The following is a 23765-nucleotide window of genomic DNA, read 5'->3' as shown; positions in this document are numbered from 1 at the left end:
TACAGGAAAAAGTGACAATTCTGTAAATGCACCCATGTTAAAAAAAAAAAAAAAACAGTTTCAGCACTAAGTGCTTGTTCTTAACCAATAAGAGGTAAGATTTTTCTTTTAATTAGAGCACACAAATCAATATATGGGCAAGTGGATATTCTGTAAGACAAAACCTATCACACCTATTCCCAACTAAGCAGAGAAAGAGGATGCCTTGATAATGCAACACTTTGCCATACAAACACTCTCATATGAAAAATCTCAGCAATTTGGAAGATGTGATTCTACAAATAGAAATAAGCACTCAAGGCAGCTGAACAAAGCACAGGGTCCAGGTCACACACCACGTCCAGCAGTCACAGACAGAAAGGCACAGATGAAGAGGCACAAACAGCATGAAAAACCATCATACCTGGAGCAGCTCATCACAGCACATTCTCTGAACCACACCACAGCAATATCTGTATGGTTGTGTTTAAAGAAATAACACTTTTCTCCCAGACTCCACAGGTGGTTGTCTTGGAATACATAAATTTCTCATGCAGTGCTTCCCTCCAAATATAACTCCATGGAAAACGTGCTAGCCTAGCACCAAGCTACCAAGAGAGAGTCAATTTTGAAAGAAGCATTGAAAATTTATACTATGGTATTTATGCTTTAAATAAGAAATTCCCCAAAAATCGAGCTAGAGAAGTTAACTCACAGCGAGGTATGTGTGTGTTAAAAAATGGGAACACTGCCATAAAAGGAAAGTTTTGCATTTTGAACTATGGAACTCTTTTCTTAGCAATCAATTCCCATGTTTTTCTTTTCTGTTTTACTGGACTTGACTGCTGCATCATATGATTGAATTATGCTTGGATATCTGTACAATACAAACACTGCTTTTCTCCTCTTTAAGAATTTCTTCATCATAAAATCACAGAACTAGAATTAAGCTTGGAAAAGACCTGTAAGATCATGAAGTCCAACTGTCCACCCAGCACCACCATGTCTACCACTGAAGCATGTTCTCAGGTACCATATCCACACCTTCTGTGAATACCTGCAAGATGGTTACTCCAACTGCCTCCCTGGGCAGCCCATTCCAATGTCTGCCCACCCTTTCCATGAAGGAATTTTCCCTGATATCTAATGTGAACTTCCCCTGGCACAATCTGAGGCAATTTCCTTCCATGGCCCTTCCATGTCTTTACAGCAAAAGCAAGAAAATGTAGAAGCTGATGAAGACAGATTTCCATTCTGCCATCCAATCAGAAAGTCATGAGACTTCTGAAAGGGAAGAGGGGAAAAGAAAAACAGAAAAGAGGGGAAGAAAAGACAAGAAAATCTCACTTATCCCCAAAAATGTACAGACTTTTACAAAGCTAAAAACAATATTCCTAAACAATTCTGTAGCTATCAGCATAGCTAAATTTTACTTTAAAAAAGGTTACTCTGTGTGTGGTCAAGAAGAGTATTTTTAACCTGATGGTCAACCACTGTGAAATTGCATGTACTAAGATGTAACTTATGATACACAAATCAACCCTGGAGCTGAAGAGATTTCCCCTCACCAAGATTTCAACAGCTCCTGTAAAAACAGGTGTCCTTTAGCAAATACACAAATTACATGTTGCTTTCACAACCAGTCTGCAATGGCTTAAGGAGACTTTTCTAGGTTCTACAAAAATAACCTTTTTACACAACAGGGCAAAGGGGACAAGCAGAAACACTGAGTCTTTACCTAATGAATTCTGGTACCTAAATGTTTGTCTGCATGTAAACTGAACATTTAGTTGCTCAAGGCCACCCATGACAAAGGTGATACAGCTGACACTTGATGGCCCTGTATGAAGATGGTTTAAATGTATTCCAGCAGTTCAGTACCTCCAAGATCTCAGCTCCCTTTCTTCCTTCCAGTCCTTTATTATCACAGAACTACTGAGCCAGACTCCAGTGCATGCTTTTCATTTAATTATTATATAGACATTATCTCATTTAACAATTACATGATAATTGCTAAAGGACCACAGTGGTCATCTGGTCCCACCTCCCTGCTCCAGCAGGGCCATCCCAGAGCACAGGGCACAGGATTGTGTCCAGAGGAGTCTGGAATATCTCCAGTGAGGAGACTCCACACCCCTCTGGACAATCTGTTCAGTGCCTGGTCACTGCCCAGGAAGAAGTTCTGCCTCCTGTCCAGGTGGAACCTCCTGGCATCAGTTCCTGCCCGTGGCTCTGGTGCCACTGCTGGGCCCCCAGAGCAGAGCCTGGGCCCTGCTCTGCCCCTCCCTGCACACAGGGACACCCAGGGCTGAGGGCCCCTCTCAGCTGGGGCTCCTCTCCAGGCTGGACAGCCCCAGCTCCCTCAGCCTTTCCTTGCCAGAGATGCTCCAGTCCACAAAAAGACATCATTTCACACAGTGCCATTTGCAGAATCAGATTGTGCATTAGATGAAAATTAAAATCCCTGAAGTTCTGAGGACAAAGACTTTAAGCATTAGGATTTTAAAATTCAATACTTGTTTCCTTCTGTTCCACATGGTTAGAACAGGAGGCCACAAATGTGCTCAGCAATCATTTCAAAAAACCTTGACAGCAACTGTAGAGGCTTAAAACAGTCCTAGGAGATTTCCATTCTCTTTATTTGGGTCTATCACAGACAACACAGTGATAGTTGTAAGTACAAGCCCCTGCCTTTTCTGGAGTTATAAAACAAATAGAGATTTAAAATAGATCCAACCAAAGCACATACAAAACTGTACAGCATTGCTTGTCAGACTGCAAACATAAAACTTACAAACTTGTATCTCTCTTAATGCTCTAACCAGTAATAACACAGGAAAAATAGAGCTGGAGTGCCCCCTCTGCACTGGGACAGACACAAAGCCTAGGAAGTCCTGGGACCACATCCCAGGCTCCCAAGAGCCTGCACACTTCTAGAGCTGCCTGTCAGCTTTGCAAATCTAAAGTGTGAGCTGTGAGCTGTCATGCAGAACAGCTCTGGCTCTTTGTACATAATGGCAGAATGCTTTGTGATAGACTGCCTGTCCCAGAAAAATAAAACCTCCAACTCAGCATAAGGTGTAGACCTCTATTACTATAAAATGTCAGTTTCCACCACTATCATCCGGTCATTGACTTGTTTCCTTGTGGCTGCAAGTTAAAGCAACTTCCAGTCATAAAGAGTTATTTGCCTCTTCACCACCATGAATCATACCACAAATACTGATGAAAATGTATTTTCCTTGGAAAACAGTCTGTCTAGACTACTGAAATTGAATGTACAATACATATATGGGCTCTGTCATTTAATGTTATTAAAATAGTACTTAGTATTTTATTGCTGTAAATAAAATTATTGTTTAGCTACCTTTTATATTTCCACCTTGGTGTTACTGCACTTGCTGCAGTGCAGACTAGTAACCCATTTTTACCATCTGTGGAACACCAAGAATGTTGTGTTTAGTAAGTTTCTGCTCGCCCTCCCCTCCATCTCCTCTACCTTGGAAACAAAGTTGCACTCTTATTTTTTTTTTCTTTCCCTTTAGAAGCGCCAACCCTAATTTTAACAGAACATTATGCACACTGATTGGACAACCCTTGTGTTCTTGGAAGATAAATGTCTAGGCAAAACATCAACACTTTGTTCAGACTTTAAAGGAGAATTTGATTAAAAGGCAAGTAAAATTCTTGCCACACTATTAAAAACATGGAGTTACAAACAAATTAGAAGGGAGCTGGAAGAAACCATCAGACCACACATCAAATTAGCCTCCGATGCAAATTAACTTCCAATGAGGTCTCATAATGGGAGATTAAAAAAAAAAAGTTTGCATTTACTAAGAGTCAGTTAGACAGACCTCTTGAGATCAGGTTGGAACCTACTCTGATTCATAAGCACTAACAAGGCTCATTAAATACAGCACTAGAACAATTTTCTCTGTCTCCTGTTATTTTAATTACATCATTTCAGGTTTAGAAAGTAAACATAAACGTGCTCATTTCTTTAACAAATTATCTATTAAAATCTAAAGGCATATGAAATGGGACTCCTGTTACATCCCCATAAGTAGCAAAAGAACATGCCTGAGATTCTCTCCTATGTGAAGTGAAACACTTTTAAGTGCTTGCAGACCTGGGAACTACCCTTATTAGCTTTCTGCAGGCATTAGGATGTAAAATCTTGTTCTTGAATCAGCCCAAAAACTGAGCCTAAATCTAATGCAATGTCTCTTTAAAGGTCCTGCAGCAGTGAAATCAGCAAGTTTGAAATACTGGAGAGTCTCAAACGAGGCTTAAACCATACCAGGAAACCAAGAAAAATAAGAAGGACTGGCCACCCACTATGCACTATTAGTGGTGTCTGACTGTGAGACACACTCCTCCTACATGATACTTTGCACAGGTCTGGGAAAAAAAAAAAAAAAGGAACATGTAAAGTACTAACCAAGGTTATGAACAAATTTCTCCAATTACTTTTGATAGCATTCTATGTATATTGTTTCATTTAACCCAAAATTTCTACTGAAGTGTTTATATTTGCCCTCAAAGAGCTGGATGAACTTTTTCTGTAAGTCAGTGCAAAGAGTATCAGACTTCCCCCCACTTACTTGTACCATTTATATTCTGTACCTGGCTAATAAGTGGATCACAGTCCTTTTGGAATACTAGCAAACTTACACTTAATATTTTTACTTGCATGTCCACATTAATGTACAGCAACAGTTTTAGCATCAACCTTTTTGGGGCATTATAATTTATTTTAATACCTGTAAAGGCAGCTTACCTCTTCTCACTGCCATGTTAGGTTCCCTTTGTACCGCATGGGGTATATGCCCAGAGGATGGAAGAAAAGGAAAGAACTTGATGTGTCTCACAAACTTTCTTGATGTCTCTACACATGATGTAACTTGGCAATGTTCCCTAAACTTCTCAACAAAAAGGGGGAGACACATTTCTCTCCAAGCCCAAAGCTGCTAGCAAAAAAAGTGAAATGGAAAGAACTGGGAATGAAAGTTCTTGTAGCTCTGTGTCTGGAAAGCCATGGTTAGACAACTCCCTCTTTTCCACCAGAACAATGCTCCTGTAACTGGAGAGCATGGAAGTTGTGCCATGGCAATGGTAATTAAACAGCTGAGAGAATGACGTGTAACTCCTACATAATTTTAACCACTTGGATTTTTATCCCAACAGGCAGCAGATGCCTCCCACTGCCCCCTCTGCCCAGATCTTCCTCTAGCTTCTTTCCATCCCCCTTCCATCTTCTCCCTCCCTGGAGGAAAGACCTTGGGGCCTCTCTGGGAGACTCTTTAGAAGGGATATCTCCTCTCAGCACATGTGAAAAAAAGCTAAGCTTCTTCTCTCTACATTACATTTATGATGCTCTGTCTTTATGAAGCTCTCTGCAATTTAAAGGTTTGTTTGCCCCATTCTTCCCACCTTTATCTTGAGATCCTAATGGCCCTACAAAAAAAATTGTGACCATCTTAAATCTAGGGATGTTTCTGCAAGGTTTGATTCACATATATTTGTGCAGAACAGAAACCTGCCTCATTATGAATCTTGCTGACATTATTTGCTGGGGTTGGGTAGGGGACACTAAAGAGCAAGGAAGGAAGGAAAGGACTTAGAGAACACTGTATTTAGAGATCCACAGAAATACAGGCATTACCATTCATTTCAAGCCTCAACCAAAGTAACCAGAAACCATTCTAATTAAATAGACATCAGCAAACTCCTATTTCCTTTGTGCTCCAAGTGGATATCAGTCCACATTATAAAACCACTATGCATGTGGCATAAATCAGCAACATCTTGGCAGGCTATACTAGAAAGCCTCCAAATTGCAGCAGCAGGAAAAAAACAAACTAGCTCTACACACTGTCTAAAAGCTGTACCAGCAACAAGCCCAGGGAAGCCCATAGGGCAGCCCACTGACCTACTAATTGTTCTGACTTAGAGATGTTTCCTCAGGTTACTCTCTCTCCTAGAAGAAGCAAAATGATTTACACTGACCCTCAGACACTCACTGCCTCTGCCTCCCAGTAGAGCAATCAAAACATCTTTTCATGAGTACCACCAGAAGGACAGTTTTGACCATCAGCACAAGTATCAAACTGCTGGGAAGCACCAGCTTTATAATGACTACTTCAAAGTCTGTTTCCAATGCCAGCCATGTCATCAGTACCTGACAGGCAAACCTCATTAGGCAGGATCTGGTCTGTAGTTCAAATTGTGCCTCCACAAGTTGCTGCAATAAATTATTTTTATACTCATGTATACACAGTCAATAAAATAATTCAGTTCAGCACAGCCTTAACAGAGAAAGACAATTTACACAGGCCTGGACTGACAGGACAAGAGGGAATGGCTTCCCACTGCCAGAAGGCAGGGTTAGATGAGATATTACAGAGAAATTCTCCCCTGTGAAGGTGGTGAGGCCCTGGCACAAGCTGCCCAGAGAAGCTGTGGCTGCCTCAGCCCTGAAAGTGGCCAAGGCCAGGTTGGATGGGGCTTGGAGCAACCTAGGATAGTGGAACCACGGGAGGGGGTGTGGACAAGATCTTTAATGTCCCTTCCAACTCAAGCCATTCTGTGATTCTAAATCAGACCTCTACTGCAGAAGCAGCAAGACTCAAGGAGAGAATCAAGCCCACAGTAGGAAAAATCCCCACTACCATGAATCACTGCATTCAAACAGCAGGACATTTAGACTAGAGTTAGGAAAAGGTTTTAAAATGAGATGAGAGCCTTCCATGGGACTAATAAGGGATAAACACAGCAAACTGGAGCTTAATATATTTGGAGACAAGAGCCTACAACTACAGTTGCCTGTAGTAATGAAGATCCCAACCCTGCTGGAAGTTGGAAGCCCCACACCCTCTTCCTTTTTTTTTTGCCATTATGATAAGAAAGTGCTGCATTTAAGTAGAGTTTCTGGTCCTACAATGGATCCTACAATGGTGATCCTACAATTTGGTGAATAGCAATATTCACCAAAACACAGCAGAGACAGAACAGCTGTACAGTTAAAACTTGCATATAGGGCAGGACTGGAGCATCTGTGCATCTGGTAACTTGCCAGTGCCCTGCAGCAAGTTCTGCCTGTACCTTTAACCAGCCAAGGCACAACTGCCTATTGCTAGAAAACCTCACAACTGCTTCTTACCATGTATAATTCTGGGAGATGTTCCCACTCACTTTTAAGAGGAACTCAGACTCATAAAAAAAAAAAAGAAAGAAAAAAAAGGGTAAACACAAGGGAAGAACAACAACAACAAAAAACCCCAAATGGTATGAAAGAACAAACCAATTACTTAAAACTTTCCTGTTTGGTAAAGTAGCAAAATGCTCTGAGCTATAGTAATTAGGGGATAGCAAAACTCAAAAAACAGAGGATTTTCTTAAGCTATGGAAACATGAAACCAAAATCCCAATACAAGTGCAACTAGCAGTTTACTTCTACCAGATAGCATATCAACTGATTGTTAGGGCACACACTCTGCAAATGCTAGAGATCATGAAAATCCCTATATTATTTTTACAGATTGGAAAAACACAAAGGCCAAAAACAACACCAATAACTCAAATAAAAAACTCAAGCTTATGTTTACATAAAAGTTTGATGAGTATAATATATTCATCACACTCCCACAATTATTCCCTGAAAATACTATAAATATTATTTTGACAATGTAATTATAGTTTTTACTTTAACAGTGGCAGCAAAGTATTGGTACCAGTCCCCCATACAAAAATCCTAACAGACAAAGCAAAGATCACACATTGTAACTGGCAACTCTTAAGGTCAGGGCTGTCCTTTATTTCTATGTCTAAAAAAAGTCTGTTTAAGTTAGCAGCTGGTTTATTTAAGCTGTAGTACATAATGTAGTTTTAATTATGCTAGTTGTAAGCAAAAGGAATCCCCAAATACAAAAATAAATGGTAGTGCAGATTTTTAAATGCAGCTGAGGTATGTTCTTTCATGCTGCTTTTTGGGATTTAATCCCATGGACTGTGGGTAGACTCAGGACCTGCTTTCTCCCTCTTCCTCTCTCTCAAAAGAAAAGCTAATGTGAACCTAAACTGAGAAACATCACCTATAAACAGTTCATGATGACTGTATGACAGCTAAAATAATTCAAGTTTTATATCCACTCACTCATTCCATGTAAATCAGCAAGTAACATGACTACTACAAAAAAATCTGCAGCACAATAGTTTACTGTGTTTGGTCACAAGCACCCCCAAGATCTCCAACAAAACAATACGCCTCCTCCTTCATAGCTAAATATTTGGGGCACTGACATGGGAAGAGAGGAAAGATTAACTTTCCTTCCTTAATCCTGTTGGTTTAAATTTAGTAGCCATTGTCTATGAGAGTCTCCAGGACACAATTCAGAAATTACACCTTCTCCAAATCCCTACAAACAAGCCTGTTTGAAGACACTTGTTCAGACAGTTACAGACCTCTTTTTATAGACAATAAAACTTGTCAATGGTTTCCCAAGTGCATTGAGTGAGCTCTGCTATGATGCCTGTCTCCAAAAAGTTACTGTGTTTCACCACACTTTCTAAGCAAGTTTTAAAATATTTATTTTTTATATAGAAAACATTAGCAATAATTTGGAAATGAAACCATTCAGTGCAACATGATTAAAGAACTACAAAAAGAAGTAAAAGCAAAATGCAGTTTTTTAAAAGAATAAAACAGAAGAATGAAAAATACTGGACAAGAGATAAACGGGAAGCACAAAAGATGAGAGTTGACTCTTCCAGTCAATACTGGTATTCATTTAAGAACATTTAGGTTCTGTAACCGACCACTTTGTTTCTCTGTCCTGTTGATTTTAAATACTTAGCTGATTGACCAGGCATTTCAAATAATTTCAAGAATAGGTGAAGGCTAGTTAGACTGTCATGCCAGTACATAAGCCTCTAATGCTCAGATTTTCAAACTAGCTAAGCCTTAAATACCCAGATTTTTCTCCTCACTCTTTCTGCAAAGGTACTAGTCCAATGCACTTCCAGAAGTCCAAGTATTTACTTCTAGCTCATTCTCCTACTGCCAAAATAATCTTTTTAAGGAGACCACGGCCTTAGGGGAAGGCTTCTTCCCCCTTTCTTCTAGGGGAAAAAAATAAATAAAGAGATAAATAAATATTGACAAGAAACAGTAAAGTTAAGGACACATGGCTGCCCATTTAAGAAGGAATACAGGAAAACCAACTCAGTGAGCTTTGGCAGGTTTGAAAGCATTTCCTTCCCTTGCTCTTCTGTACCTTCAAAATTAGCCAGTCTTGATTTTCCACTGTAATTCCAGTCTGCCAGTCCTTGAGTGCAGAAATGGAAAACGTCAGAGCAAAGAAACATCTCCTGGTTTTTTTCACTGAGAGAGGACAGAACTGAAAGTTTTGTTTCCCCTACACCCTCCTGAAAAAGTAGAAATCACTTCACTGGTAGTTACCCATTTTTGGTTTCAGGAATACTGTTGCAAACATAATTTAACCATGTTTTACTCATATTCTTCTTCAGAAAAACAAAAACATTTGATTAAATATCTCCTTTTCTGTAAAACTTTGAAAAGTACTTTGAATTAACTTTTTAGAACTGAGAAGGTACCCAGTTTAGCAGCTGGAAATTTATTTCCTCTTGCCATTTATTCTCAGCAATCTCTCCTAACGAAATGTCAACGTGATTTTCTAGTACTACATGAGCACCTACAGCTTATATTTAGTGGCTTTTGAAACCCAGCATGTCTTCACCTTCAAAAGCTTACAAATAAATTAGGTATCCTTCTCTTCTCAGCCATGTGATGTTCTCCTGTAGACCTCAGGGGAGCTTTTGTCTTCTTACTCCATCAAAGAGGAAATGCTTCCATCCCATTTGGCTTTTACAAGAAACAATCTCTGGAAACTATAGATAGGCCTAGGTCCCTTACATGTCATTCTGAAGCATGTGCATACCCCTATGCTTTTTAAAATTTATTTTTAGTGTCTATGAAGGAATGATATTTTTATTTACACAAAGTTCTGAATTCAAAGGTTACTCAATGATATCTCATCTGCAGAGTGCTTCTCCTTCAAATTGATGGATTACAAACACTTCCCAAGGCTCTTTCTTCCCAGACCATGAGCAACTCATAAAGCACCCAGGGGTCAAGAACAACTTGTTTTCATTAACTGAAAGAAAAATATGCATGAGAACCAATCAGGTCCAGAACTGCTGGAGCAGTTCAACAACATTGACTGAGGATGAATCCATGGTACTATTAATGGTCCTGGAGGACAGAGGAAAGAGGGGAAAAAAGGCAGCTGAAAAAAGAAAAAAGAAGGATAAAGGAATAAAGGAAAATAAAAATAGGAGAGAGAAAAAAGGAGGACAGAGGAAAAAAGGAGAGGGAAAAAAAAAGAGAAGAGAAAAAATAGAGAAAAAAGGAGAGAGGGAAAAAAAGAAAAAAAGGAGGGGGGAATAAAAAAAGCTCAAAGAAAGGAACATTTTTTTATAGCTCCCTTATAAGAACATGGCATTTGTAGTTCTTGAAAAATGTTTAAAATATCACATATTTTCCCACATATCCTCCCTCACAAAAGGAAGCATGAACAGGTGTTAGACATATGATATTCATGCAGCTGAACTTCCTACCAGAAAATGCTCAGTTACTATAATAAGTGCAGGATTAAAAAATTTACATAGAGTCATCTTTCATCACTGCTTTTAAAGGCATGCTGTAAGTTCTGTTCTGAAGAGAGTATCTGTAGCTGCTTAACTACACCTGAACACACTGCAGAAAACTGGAAGCAAGGTCAAATTCCTGTTCATGGATTCAAGCTACAATCCAATCTATGTGAACCAAATTTCTAGACTTTGTAGAATTATGAGCAGAGGACACCCCAAACCCTGCTCTAACAGGCAGCACACCTGGACACAGGTTTTGGCTGAGATCCCCTGTGACACAAACACAGGCTCCAAACATTCTGTACCAAAAAAATTCTGTACCAGCAATGGTGTGGCAGCAGGACACGGGCAGTGACTGTCCCCTGTGCCACCACACTGCTGAGGCACCTCCAATCCTGTGCCCAGTTCTGGGCCTTTACCTAAAAAAAAAAGACACTGAAGGGCTGGGAGCATGTCCAGGGAAGGGAATGGAGCTCGGGAAGGGTCTGGAGCACAAGTCTGATGAGAAGCAGTTCAGGGAGCTGGAGGGGCTCAGCCTGGACAAAAGGAGGCTTGGGGGAACCTTCTGGCTCCCCACAACTCCCTGCCAGGAGCAGGCAGCCAGGGAGGGCTGGGCTCTGCTCACAGGGAACAAGGGACAGGATGAGAGGAAATGGCCTCAGGCTGTGCCAGCAGAGAGTCAGGCTGGGCATCAGGAGGAACTTCCTCATGGAAAATGTGGTCAGGCATTGGCAGGGATGGCAGAGGGAGTTGGTGGAGTCCCCATCCTGGGAGGTGTCCAAGGAATGACTGGATATGGCACTCAGTGCTCTCTGGGTGACAAGGTGGGGATCAGTCACAGGCTGGACACGGCAGCCTTGGTGGCCTTTTCCAACCTCAGGGACTCTGTGATCCTGTGAACCCCCCCCAGCACCCATCCAGCTATTCGCTTCTTCACGCAACTCCTCAGAGCAGGCTCCCTTCTCCAAGCAGTACAAAATACACACTGCTCAAGAGAGATTAGCTGTAAGAAAGATTAGTCCAAAGAATGTCTTAGATTACCACAGATGTACTATGTAAGCAATTATGGGAAATAAAACCAGGCTATGGAGCTCAACTCAAATTAACACGGGAAGTAAGCAAAGAGGAAGAGTGGGGACAAACAGCTAACTCTAGCAATACCATAAAAGAAATGTTTGTGTTTTTTTAATGCAAGTATTAAGAAGAAAGGAGACTCTTATTACAGGGACAGCTGGCTTGTACATGGGAGTGAACAATCTCTGAATGCTGTATGTATGAATTAACTATTTTTCAACCTACCTGAAGTTTCCAAGAGCTATTTTAGGACAGACATTCCAACTCACCTTCAAGGATTTTGGCCCACTGCCTTAGTGGTGTATTATGTAATCAAAACAGTAACTTTTTCCACAACTAGCTGGGACAAGTACTATAAACATACAGTAATTTATCGCATTTTTTAAAGCATTGACAAAAAGAAAAAGTAAAATGTATGGTAAAAACATGCAGTAGAGTTGCTTCAGTAAATATACTGAATTGACAAGCCAAAATAACCATGTATATAACCCCTGGGCAACTATTTTTTAAGTATTACTCATAGCAGAGAGGATGTAGAGGAGTCTGGATTTATTTGAATAAATATTAGCAACAGTTTTTAGCCATACCACTTTGCACAACACCTCCTTTTTTGTTTCTTTGATCATGTCCTCTCCCTTAACCATTACACTGGTCACAGCAATGGTCAGACAATACATACTTTTATTCCATTTCTGGTTTTATCCATTTGAAATTGTACTACACTGAACTTTCTTACAAAAATTAGCACACCACTCATTTATTAGCCTTAACAGCTACCAATGGATTAGAGTGCAAACATGATGCCATAGATCAGGATAAATGAATTTTCAGTCTGCAGAAAGAATTTTCAATTTCATATTTGTAAATACAATAATGTTGGAATTTCAAGTTTATTTAGCCTACAGTAATTTGTTCTGGGAATTTTTCACATGAATCTGATCTGAAACATTATTTAGTGCTGCTCACCCTGCAGTACAGCCTTACCTACTCTCCCTGTGCTTTGTTGCTATGGAAGCAATATGAAGGTGTTTAAAAACTTTAAGAATATACACAGGCACCAAGAGGGATCATCCAGTCCAAGCAGCCACTTGAGGGAGGAAATTATACACACCCCAATGAATAGCTTGAAATACTCCACTTAACACCTAATTATCTGCAAGAACAAAATACACTTTCTACTCTAGCCCTGTGACCTGATTTCCTATATGAACCATGAGGAGAGTCATGAAACAGAATCACAGTTAATAAATACAGTACCACTTACCAATTTCATGGGTCTCTTTTGTTTCAACAGTGCTATCCAAGTCCAATTTAGCAATTCACTTCAGTACAACTAATAATCCACAGCCAAATTTAACTGTTAACTTCTGAGGTAAAACCTGTGGTCTAGGCACTACATTAATTTCCATTTACAACGAAGTTCATCAGATCACTCAGCAAGGAATTAGCAACATTTGCTTGTCTACAATTTTTTTGTTGTTGTACTAACATACATGGAATACATAATACATACATGCTCACCTCATGCAGAGGTTCCCCAGGGAGATCAGTGCTACTTACAGCATCCAATGAACCACCTACCCTGGGCCAACACAGCAAACTTTGGTTATAACTCAGATGTATTTACTGAATGGCTATGCAGAGTACCAGTCACAAAACAACTTCTACAGAAATCCTGTTAAAAATTGTCTTGTCAATGCCACCCTTATATTCAATGTTGATAAACAGATTTTTACACCACCCTCTGGCTAGGAAAAAGTGCCTGAAGCAGATAATCAAATTACTGGGTTTTACCCCCTTTGCTTTTTGCTCAACTGCATTCCTCTCCTTCTTCAAACCCATGAGCAGAGAGCAGCACACACATGTGACAGCCAAGCAAGGATGGGCCAGCAGCCATCAGGCCAAAGGGATGACCTCAGGCCATGCCTGTATCCAACAGTGAGCACACCCTGCTCCGTCTCCTGCAGGTGCTGGGCAGCCCCTCTGGCAGGTGGCATTCTTACACCACAATTCCTGATGCTCTGAAGGAGGCAAGCCCACTTTATCTGCACACCTTTCTGAGCCCAGTGCTGCCCAAGGCCCCAGCATGGACAATGACAGGCTGGACAGTGTCACTACGATATTTTCTGAAAAATCCTCTTTGCTCAGGATTTTCTCCTGGGAAGCTGAGAAACCTCAGAGAGAAATGTAAACAAGAATTATCTGACTTGCTTTTCCCTGTTTTGCTGCTTCTGAATGTGGCTTGGACATTGTTTACCAACAGGTGAATCTTTGATTGGTTCCACATGAAGTGTTTTTACTTAATGACCAATCCCAGTCCAGCTGTGTTGGACTCTCTGGTCAGTCACAGGTTTTTATTATTCATTCTTGTTTAGCCTTCTGATCTATCCTTTCTCTTTCTTTAGTATAGTTTTAGTACAGCATTCTCATAATGTAACATCATAAAATAATAAATCAGCCTTCTGAGAACTTGGGAGTCAGATTCTCATCTCTCACCCTGGGGACCCTCACAAACATCACAGGACAGAAGCAACATTTTGGCTGCCATCACTTTTCCTTTTATCTTGCTGGTCTGTAAAGCAGTTCACAATTGTGGGGCAGGACACTCTTGCCCTCCATGACCTTTCCTGTAACATGGCTTGAAAGTCACTCCTGTGTGCCATCAGTTCCTTCTCTTTAGGGCCACTGAGCAAGCCCTTTTTGCCACCTACAGAGCTTACAGCCCAGCTCCTCCCACACTGAAGGGCTGTGCTGGCATCACCAACCCTTCCCTGGCAGCAGGATTCCAGCAATAGGCCCAGGAGTGAGTCTGGTTTAAGCACAACATCCTCACATACCCACAGGGCTTCATTTTGAGCCAAAGAGAGGAATCCCAGCCTCCTGGACTTCACTGCTCCCTCACAGCTTCAGAAAGGTGTTTGAGGGTAAGTTTCTGTATGATAGCTGATTCAACTGCTCTCACAAAACAGCAGAAAAGCAGCAGCAGAAATCCAGTAAAAAACCTCATCTGAGGAACAGGAGTGAAAAGAAATAACAGACACACAAGAAAATAAACATGCTCTATTGTCTGCAACCACAGACAGTCACAACTGGAGTCCAATGTATAAAGCTCCACATGTCCACAGTGAGAAACACAGATTGTGAGAATTACTGAAAACCCTGAATATCCAGTGAAATGAGTAGCAATAACTACCACTGGTACTAAATAGCCACATTTTCTCTTCACTGCATTGAAAGAAAAAACTTATCTGTTAAGGAAATGTGAACACTACTCAAATCAGTATTTAATTCTTGGCAGATACCCTCCTGACTGGCCAACAACCATGGTACCCAAACAAAAATTAAAAATAATTTTTAAGAAGTCACAGGCAAAATTTGCTTCCTGGAATCAGATAAATTATCTTAAGTATCAGCAAATAAAAAACAGTAAAACAGCAGAATGTATTCTGAATGGAGGTACTACAATAACTTTTCCTTTTATAAAACCCAATGACTCTGCTTCATATTAAAAAGTTTCCAAATATCTTTCCTTTAGCAATCTATAAGGAACAGTGAAAATACAGCTGAACTAGACTTGAGGCTGAGACCTTTTCAAGTATTCTAAGAGAGGGCCAATTCTTAACTGCAATTCAAGAATTAAGCTTATTTATAAAACAAATGCATCGGTAAAGTGAAATCATAACACACGTGTAGAAAAATAAAATGCAGGCTACACATTTAACAAAATTCCCAGCCTTACCAGTCAGTAACAATTCTTCTTTGATTTGTATTCCATGAAGCAATTTTATCAAATGGACAGATGTAGAGATGAGACCCAAGTTCCTATTGTTAAATTGGGAATAAAACAAAATAATTCACTTGATATGAAATACTCAAAAAAAACTAAAAGGCTTTTCACTGAAGTTAACAGGAAATTTTTAGCATCATCAGGACCTTTGAAACAAAAATAGTTTCTCCTACCTTACTGCCTGCCTATCAGTAGCCACATTACTACCATCAGAAGCAAAGCAAAAGGGTTTATTGCATCAATCTGCATTTTACCAATTTTGGGCACAGAACCTTCAGAGCTAAGTACCCTTTCCTCCCTTTTTTTCTATTCTTCCTGTCAGACATTAAACATTATCAAGTTATTCCCATAATTTAAACAGCTTTATTTCTGTAAAAACTCTGCTCTGTCTGGAGGTCAAGCATCCAGAACAAGAGTCATGTATCTTACTTCATAATAAACCTGGAGGATTTTCAATGCCAATAAAGCAATTAGTGACAGCTACCAAAAAACAACAGGGCCAGCTCAAAGGGGAACATACACAACTCTCAGAGAAAAGCAGAGAAGGCCAAGTAATCCTTTATCCTTTCTCCAGTGAGGAGGAATCATAGGTAGACTCTCAGAATGATTTGCATTGCAATTTCTACGGCATTAACAAAATTCTGCCCCAGCAGAGAAATCAAGACTTGGTCCCATGTCCAAAAATTACATTTAGTTCAATAAATCAAATTTGATACATCCCAAGAAGCCAATTTTTAAGACTGTAGCCCCCAATAATTCTTTGACATAACCAACTTGTGACAAGTTGGGGCAGCTTTTTTGTTGGTTGGTTGGTTTGGGGCTCTCAGGGGGCATCTGGGCAAGGAGGGTGTTTCTTGCTGTTTTGCTGGGGTTTTTTAAAAACATCAACCAGACTGTCAGGTTTTCACTAACTACAGCTGGTTGTATCCCAAGCATCCCTTCAATGTTGCAACAGACACAAGCAAAGAACAGAGAGGCTAAATGACTTAAGGAACCAGATTGATTTAATATCCTTTAAGCTCAACTCACCTATATATATGTATCAGGATTAATATGCACAGTTCTACATGCTGTGCTTTGCCAGGAAAGCCAGACAGATTTAAATGAACTTTAAAAGACATACTAATTCTGTAACTGATTATTAAGACCATGTACTTATTAATTATGTTATAAAAAAATAAAGAAAGGGGAAAAAAAGATAGTTCTACAGTCAGGCTTCCAACAGGCTTATATCATTTGTGTAATCAACTTGCATTGTGGACCCAAACACTTTGTTCTGTTACTGAGCAGGGCCCCAAACTGACCTACAAATAGGTCAGCTATTTTTGTTTCTTGCATATTTGAATTCAAGTGATTCCATCAAGTAGGAAATGCCAGTTAATAAATCAACTAACAGAGCAGTGTAAAATAAGAATCTCTTTTATAAAACCACACAAACATCAGAAGGTGGTACTTTGGTATGGGCTAAAAGGGTTAATAACTGTACCTCAAGACATGTTGATTCTTGGCACACTCAACACAGGCATTCCTCAGACACCTGAAGCACTCTGCTATGAGCAGCAGGCAGGTGTCTAGATCTGCCAGCCCACAGGAGTCCTTACAGGTCTGCTCAATGGCACTTGAGGTGCTTGTCAGGATTTCCAGGACATCCTGAAATACACTTTCTTCTGCCGTTTCTCTGAAATACATAAATTTGTGGTGAAGAAAAAAATAAAAATGCACTCCTACCAAAAAGCCTATGACATTGGCACTTTTTATTGTAAACCCAAAGATGTTTCTGCAGCAATCTTTAAGTATTCTGAGTATTTAATGACTCATAATAGATATTTTAAGTGGAAGGAACAAAAACATAACACAATCCTCCCATCTGCCTTTTCAGAGAAGGGGCTGTAGAAGAGTGGTGCTGCCTTAGAATTCCTCGTGACGTTTCAACAGCTCTTTGGAATTTTAATGAAAAGAAAACAAAAAATTCTCCCTAATACATACAGCTGGCAGGTTTATACATGACACTGCATGCTGCTTTAAGAGGAATTGCTTTAGTAAATGAACAGTTTGGATGTCCAGCATTAGATGTTTCAGAAGAATAAGGTATCAGAAGCTCCAGATGCAGATTTCCTCAGAGGGACAAAGGTCATGGAGAAAGCTGGTGGCTGCACAAGCACCACTCTGAAGTGTGTGAATCACAGTCAAGGGAAACAGCCAACCCTGTCCTACCTCAGCAAACAACTATCCAACACAGAAGGTACCAGGCCACTTCCAGGAGCACTTGGACCAAGGAAAACAGCACTACCAAACCATAAGTACATGCAGAAATCCATATAACCAGATGACAGCTGCTGTTGCTGCTCCATGAAGATCCACCAGCCTCCCAGGACTGACACACACATCTACAGATGATCTGTCACACAGAGATAAACAACATTTCCAAACTACAGCTGCTTGTCTAAGAGCCTGAATGAGAGATGTGGGACTCCAGGCAGCTCTTCAAAATGCAGTTTATTGTATTAAAGACATTACAGCAGTCCAGGGTCGTGGGTGACAGAGCCTGTGCCTACAGCTGTCAGCTCCAGCTGCAGGCAGGCCTGGAGACCCTTAGTTTAGGTTACAATGCATTATATACTTTTCTTTGCTGAGCATCTTAATACAGTAGAACCAATCTGTACCTTAAATTTTATCTATAGCCTATCATAACTACTATAATTACCACATTCATGTTACTATTCTCCAATCACTAAAAGTTAGTACATTACAGTTTAAGCTAGAAGTTGTTTTTCAGTTTTCTTGCAGTGGAAAATTCTGAGACTTTTCTTCTACTTGCAACATCAGCTGGCTTGTTTGCCTGTGCTATCTTTCTGCTTGGTAAAAACATCTTCGTGTTTGAGCTGGGTTTATCCTTTGCTCTAAGCCATAAAAACCCCTTCTAACTAACATATCCTCTGCCTTCTTGGTTATCCAGTAAGACTGGCTCAGCAATTCTTTCCTTCTGTATCAAAACTTGCTTTCACTTCTATTTCTTCTTCAGATTCTACATTTAAAAATCCTTCTGCTAAGCATACATATCTGTGAGACTTTTTTGTCAAATTTTCATCCTTCCCAACATTTGTCTACAGTTTGCCTTGATTTAATGTCCACAAATGTGATGAGGGCAGCACATGACCAATGCTGCTTACTCAGTTCTGATACCACAGGCTGGTGGAGAGAAGCCACACCAGAGAGTATTTACAGCATTGCTACAGGGAAGCTCAATAAATCTGCTTGTCCAATACTTCTGAGCAGGGTCAGGAAAAGGAAATGCAGATGCAGCCTCCTTGAACCTTAAATAGACTTGTCCTGTACTTAGGATCAAACACAAGAAAGTGGATGAAAGGAAATGTAAAGTAGCATTAAAAAAAATGTTCACACAGAAAACTCTTCCCAAAGGAGAAGTAAAAAATCTCTTGATCAAACACTACTGGGTGATATGGTATTACCTGCATTCTGAAGCTCACTCAAATGCCTACACATTTGCACAATTAGCAATTCTACCTCCTCTTTCGTAAGTGATCATGTCCATAAATCAAACCATAGAACCAGAAAGGTTGGAAAAGATCCTTAAGATCATCAAGTTCAACATTAAGCAAACATGGCCAATCCACCTTGTCCCTAAGCACACCCTTAGACATGTCTGGAGCCATTATTTCCCACCTCTGCTCCTGCCATGTTTCCCTTCCTAAACAAAACTCTCTTAGTCTTTGCTCATAGTTCATATTTTCTAAGTTACTTATCAGATTTGTTGCTCCAATAGTGACACTTTTATGCTAGGCTACATCTTACTGACAGTACAGTGTCTCCAATGTTGAGGTCTGTTAGGGCATGGAGGAAACTTACAAAGAAGGGAGAGCGTGGTAAGAAATAGAACAACATAACACTAATGTCACTAAATTACCACAACATTAGGTTTCAGATCTCCAGGAAGAATGTATTTTATTCTGCAACCTCACAGTTGATCAAGACCAATATATTTACACATTCTCTATCTACACTGAAACATTAATAAACTCACCACTGCATCACTTGAGCATTATGGGGAAGAAGCTACATTTTACAGTGGTGCAATACTGAAGGGAAAATACCAAAGTGGCACAAAAAACAATGACCAAAAATACAGCTGGCCCTCAGTCTTAGAGAAAATAGTGGAGCTTACATAACCAGAAAGAAAGTTTGGAATTTGGTTTTGGTTTCAAGACCGAAGAAAATATATTTATGGAACTTGAACCTTCAACTTACAAGAAGCAGTGTGTAGCTCCTGCCACCTCAGGATGTGCCAAGAGGAGACTCAGTGGCTGACGTACCACAGCCCCCATGGGAAATGCACCAGAGATGAGTTTTTCTAAATGTCAGTAGAGCTACAGTCTGGCAAGGTAGTCCCCAGCCAGGGAGTGCTTTCTGCACTGAGCAGAACCATTAGCTGTTCCAAGCTCTTAAACTCTGACATTACTTTAAAATGGGACCACTCAGCCCACTGTAGTTTCTTTCATATCAGCCTGTGCCTCTTGTTGGATTATCCCATGAAACCAATAATTTCCTCACACAACTGCAAAATACAGAACCCAGTGGTCAGTGCAAGACATACTACTGTACAACATTCACTTATTTAAATCGGTAAAAAGAGAAATTAAAGAAGCCAGAAGAAGTTTTGTGCACATTTTTGTGACTAAAGGGGTAAAAGGACACCTTACAGTTATTCTTGTGCTGGAAAAGCTCCACTCTCCTGGCAGAGCTGTGCAGCAGAACAGAACTTTAAGTCAGACATTGGATCAGAAGCATGCTGAGCTGTTGTGACAATTTTTCTTTTAAAATTAGATTGAAAGCAAAAGAAAACCTAGGAGTACAGACATTTTCAGTAAAATACAATGATGATAAAATACAAATTCTTGTGTGTCCTGATGGAGCAAGTGTGGGGTACACAAGGAAGTGTCTGTCCTTGGTGTAAATGTGGAAGCAGATGTTGATTTTTTCACATCCTTGAGAAGAGACAGAACTCCAAATCTGTCTCCTAACACTATGAAAGAAAATCCAGACTGCTCAAGCCAGATCATTCCAGGCAGAAATCAAATCTCAAAGCCTAAGCAGCAAGCAAAAGGTATTCCAAATGAACACGGACTGACTCAAACACTGTTTGATAGAGCAGGATTCTGTTCTGAGAAAACTTACATAGGACTCTTGTACCTAAGCATTCAAATAGCACTGCAATTTGAGTGTGTACTACAAAGAAATTTAAATGAAAACTGTCCTTCTGAATTAAAAAAATCCTCAAATTAGCAAGAACAGCAGAAAATATTTAGCTGATATTAAGAAACTAGCCAAGAATGACTTGAGAAAACTGTTTCACAGCAATGCTTACTAACAGTTTTTTAAAAAATAATCTTTTTTTCCACCAGTAAAACAAAGTTTCACATACAAAGTAGCACCTATAAATATTTAAAATGTATTTTCGAAATGGAAAACATATTTTCCCTAATTTTTAATTTATAAAACTACCAAAGAGCCTCCTAAGTGGACTTTAGATTAAAAGAATACCTTGCATTGTAAACAACCCTTGAAATCCATCCAGAAGAGCTTTGTGGATATTCCACAAACTTCAGTTTCCTGTGTCTGACTGCCTAACACAGCAGCTCTACATTTTGTTATTGCTACCTGTCCTTCATTTCCACATCAAGTTCTGCAGGAATACAAATGGAAGCAGAGGCAAAGGGTACAGCAGCCCAGCTCTTGGACAAGGAAGACATGCACAATTTAATGTTAAGTCAAAACAAGGAGTCAGAATTCCTGCACATATGCCAAAAGGAAGATTACTGTCACTCCTTGTAAGACCTGTTTGATTGTTAAAAACTGAAACTCTGCAAGATACCACTCTAGTGAACATGGAGTTAGAAACAGTAATGAAACTGTGTTCAAAAGACCAGGGCTCCAAAAAATCACAAAATTAGTCAAGAACGATGTGAACAAATGCAAATATTTACAATTCTGTATTTCCACTCTTAGTTTCAGGTATTTGCAGAACTCCATTCCTGTAAGCAGTCCCTAAAAAGCCTCTAAAGTACTTATCCTCACAAGATTCCCAGGAACAAAACAAAGCCATTTTCTTTTTTTTTTTTTTTTTTTTTTTTTTTTTTTTTTTGTAGCTTAGTAAAGGAAGCATGCAGAAATTAACCAAAAGCACTGGAAGCCTCAAGTAAATCACACAGCCAAGCATCAACAACTTGGTCAACAAGATCAAGTGCTGGTGCTGCCCTTGGGTCAAGACAACCCATGGGGATCAATCCAGGCTGGGGATGAGCAGATGGAGCAGCCCTGGGAGAAGGACTCGGGGGTGCTGGTGGTGAGAGCTGGACATGCCCTGGCCATGTGTGCTGGGTCCCAGAACCCCCCTGTGCTGGGCTGAGCCCCCAGCATGGGCAGCAGGGGAGGGGGATTCTGCATCTCTGCCCTGCTCAGGTGAGACCCCACCTGCAGAGCTGCCTTGAGCCGTGGGATCCCAGCACAGAAAGGACATAGAGCTGTTGGAGAGAACCCAGAGGAGGCACCAAGTTGTTTAGACAGATGGAGCAGCTCTGCTATTAGGAAAGGCTGAGAGACTTGGGAGCGCTCAGCCTGGAGAAGAGCAGCTTTGGGCTGACCTCAGTGATGCCTTGCAGCACCTGATGGGAGCCTACAAGGAAGATGGAGGTTATTTACACGGGCCTGAAGTGACAGAACAAGGGGCAATGACCTCAGCCTGACAGAGCAGGTTTAGACTGGATGTTTGGAAGAAATCTTTCCCTGTGAAGGTAGTGAGATCCTGGCACAGGGTGCCCAGAGAAGCTGTGGCTGCCCCATCCCTTAAGTGTCCAAGATCAAGGCGGACAGGGCTTGGAGCAGCCTGGGATAGTGGAAGGTATCCTTGCCCACAGCAAGGGTGGGATGGGATAAGCTTTCGTGTTTCTGCAACCCAAGCCATTCTGTATCTCTAGGACATTTTATGCCACCCGCGACTAAGAGACAAACACCTTTCCTCCCTGCTACAAGCACAAGGCCTGAGCACACTGCAGCTCCTCACGGGCCCCCTGGGGCAGGACAAGAGAAGGCACAGCTCACTCCCCAAAAGCACAGCCCCAGGAGAAGGCTGGGGCTGCAGAAGCTCCCCAGAAGAGACTTCATTCACACCCCTACTGGGTACGGAGAGCCCCTTTTCCGTCCCGTAGCCGACTCCACGAGGGGCAGGACTTCGCTGAGAGCCGAGGCGAGTCCTGCCTGACATCCACCAGCACCGCCACTCCCTGCTCCCCTCTACCTGGGCTGCGCTTCCCGGAACAGACCCGACAGCGCCCGCACGCTCTCCAGGCGGGCCGCGGGCAAAGCTTCCGCCGCCGCCATCGCCGGCCCGGCCCCAGCCCCGGCCCCGGCCCCGCTCCGCCCCCGCCGCGCGGAAATGGCGGCGGTGCCGCCCCGCCAGGCGGGAGGGGTGCGCGGGGCCGGCGGGAAAATGGCCGCTCTGGCCGGGAGACGTGTTGGCTTTCCGTGTCTGTTAACTTACCTGGTGCTTTGCCTTTTTTTCCCTTTCCCTTGTTTTTCCTTCCCCCCCCCCACCTTTTCCCCGTAGGAAGCTGACGGCGGCGCCGGCTCCCTTCACGCAGCTGCTGCTGCGCGCCCCACCCCGCGCCCCGTGTGCTCTTGGGGATACCCGTCACTAAATAAAACAAATATTAAATTAATATGAAAATACATAAACTGCGGAATAATTATTTCATGCTTAATATCTTAATTATATACAGATTTTCCAGCCTGTGCCTGGGATGGGAAAATAGACGATTTCTAAGGTTCCTCCCTGTCCAAGCCTTTCTGTGATTCTGTGAAGTGAATCCTACTTTGCTTCAGGTTTTAAAATATTTTTAAATTAAATGCTACATTTTTAATATTTATTTTCTAAAAATATCGGACAGCGTTTTCTAAACATGTATGAAAAGTTAATCAGTATGTGTGCAGGTGGGAAATTGGCTTCCAATGGTTAAAAAGACTAATCGTGGCCAAACACTATAGAAAGTTTTATTAGGCAATCACCCTCACAGGGAAAGACACTCCTAGAGTTCAACCATGCAGCCAACTCTTATATAAAATTTAGTAATTTTTTTTTCAGATTACTTATGGATGTTTTATTTTAAGCTCATCTGATCTATGTAATTCTGTGAACAACAGGCTGATCCCTTAAAGATGAGCTTTTCCCCCAGAGAGT

The 23765-nt window shown here is 41.0% G+C and overlaps 1 protein-coding gene across 1 annotated transcript in view; it reads right to left on the bottom strand.

Moving 5' to 3' along the window:
• ATXN10 (ataxin 10) overlaps nucleotides 1-22932 on the bottom strand; it is an 82245-nt gene extending 59313 nt beyond the window's left edge. Inside the window, exons 1-3 of the mRNA XM_059845744.1 lie at nucleotides 22827-22932; nucleotides 17001-17192; nucleotides 15467-15549 (exon numbers count right to left, since the gene is read on the bottom strand). Coding sequence (XP_059701727.1) covers nucleotides 15467-15549; nucleotides 17001-17192; nucleotides 22827-22909 — 358 coding nt within the window. The 5' untranslated portion in view covers nucleotides 22910-22932. The remainder of the gene's footprint in view (nucleotides 1-15466; nucleotides 15550-17000; nucleotides 17193-22826) is intronic.
• Nucleotides 22933-23765: the final 833 nt, after the last annotated feature.

The sequence above is a fragment of the Haemorhous mexicanus genome, chromosome 5 (genome assembly GCF_027477595.1).
Source record: "Haemorhous mexicanus isolate bHaeMex1 chromosome 5, bHaeMex1.pri, whole genome shotgun sequence".
Classification (NCBI taxonomy): domain Eukaryota; kingdom Metazoa; phylum Chordata; class Aves; order Passeriformes; family Fringillidae; genus Haemorhous; species Haemorhous mexicanus.
The sequence above is the reverse complement of the archived record's forward strand: the minus strand, read 5'-3'. Positions and strand labels throughout refer to the sequence as shown.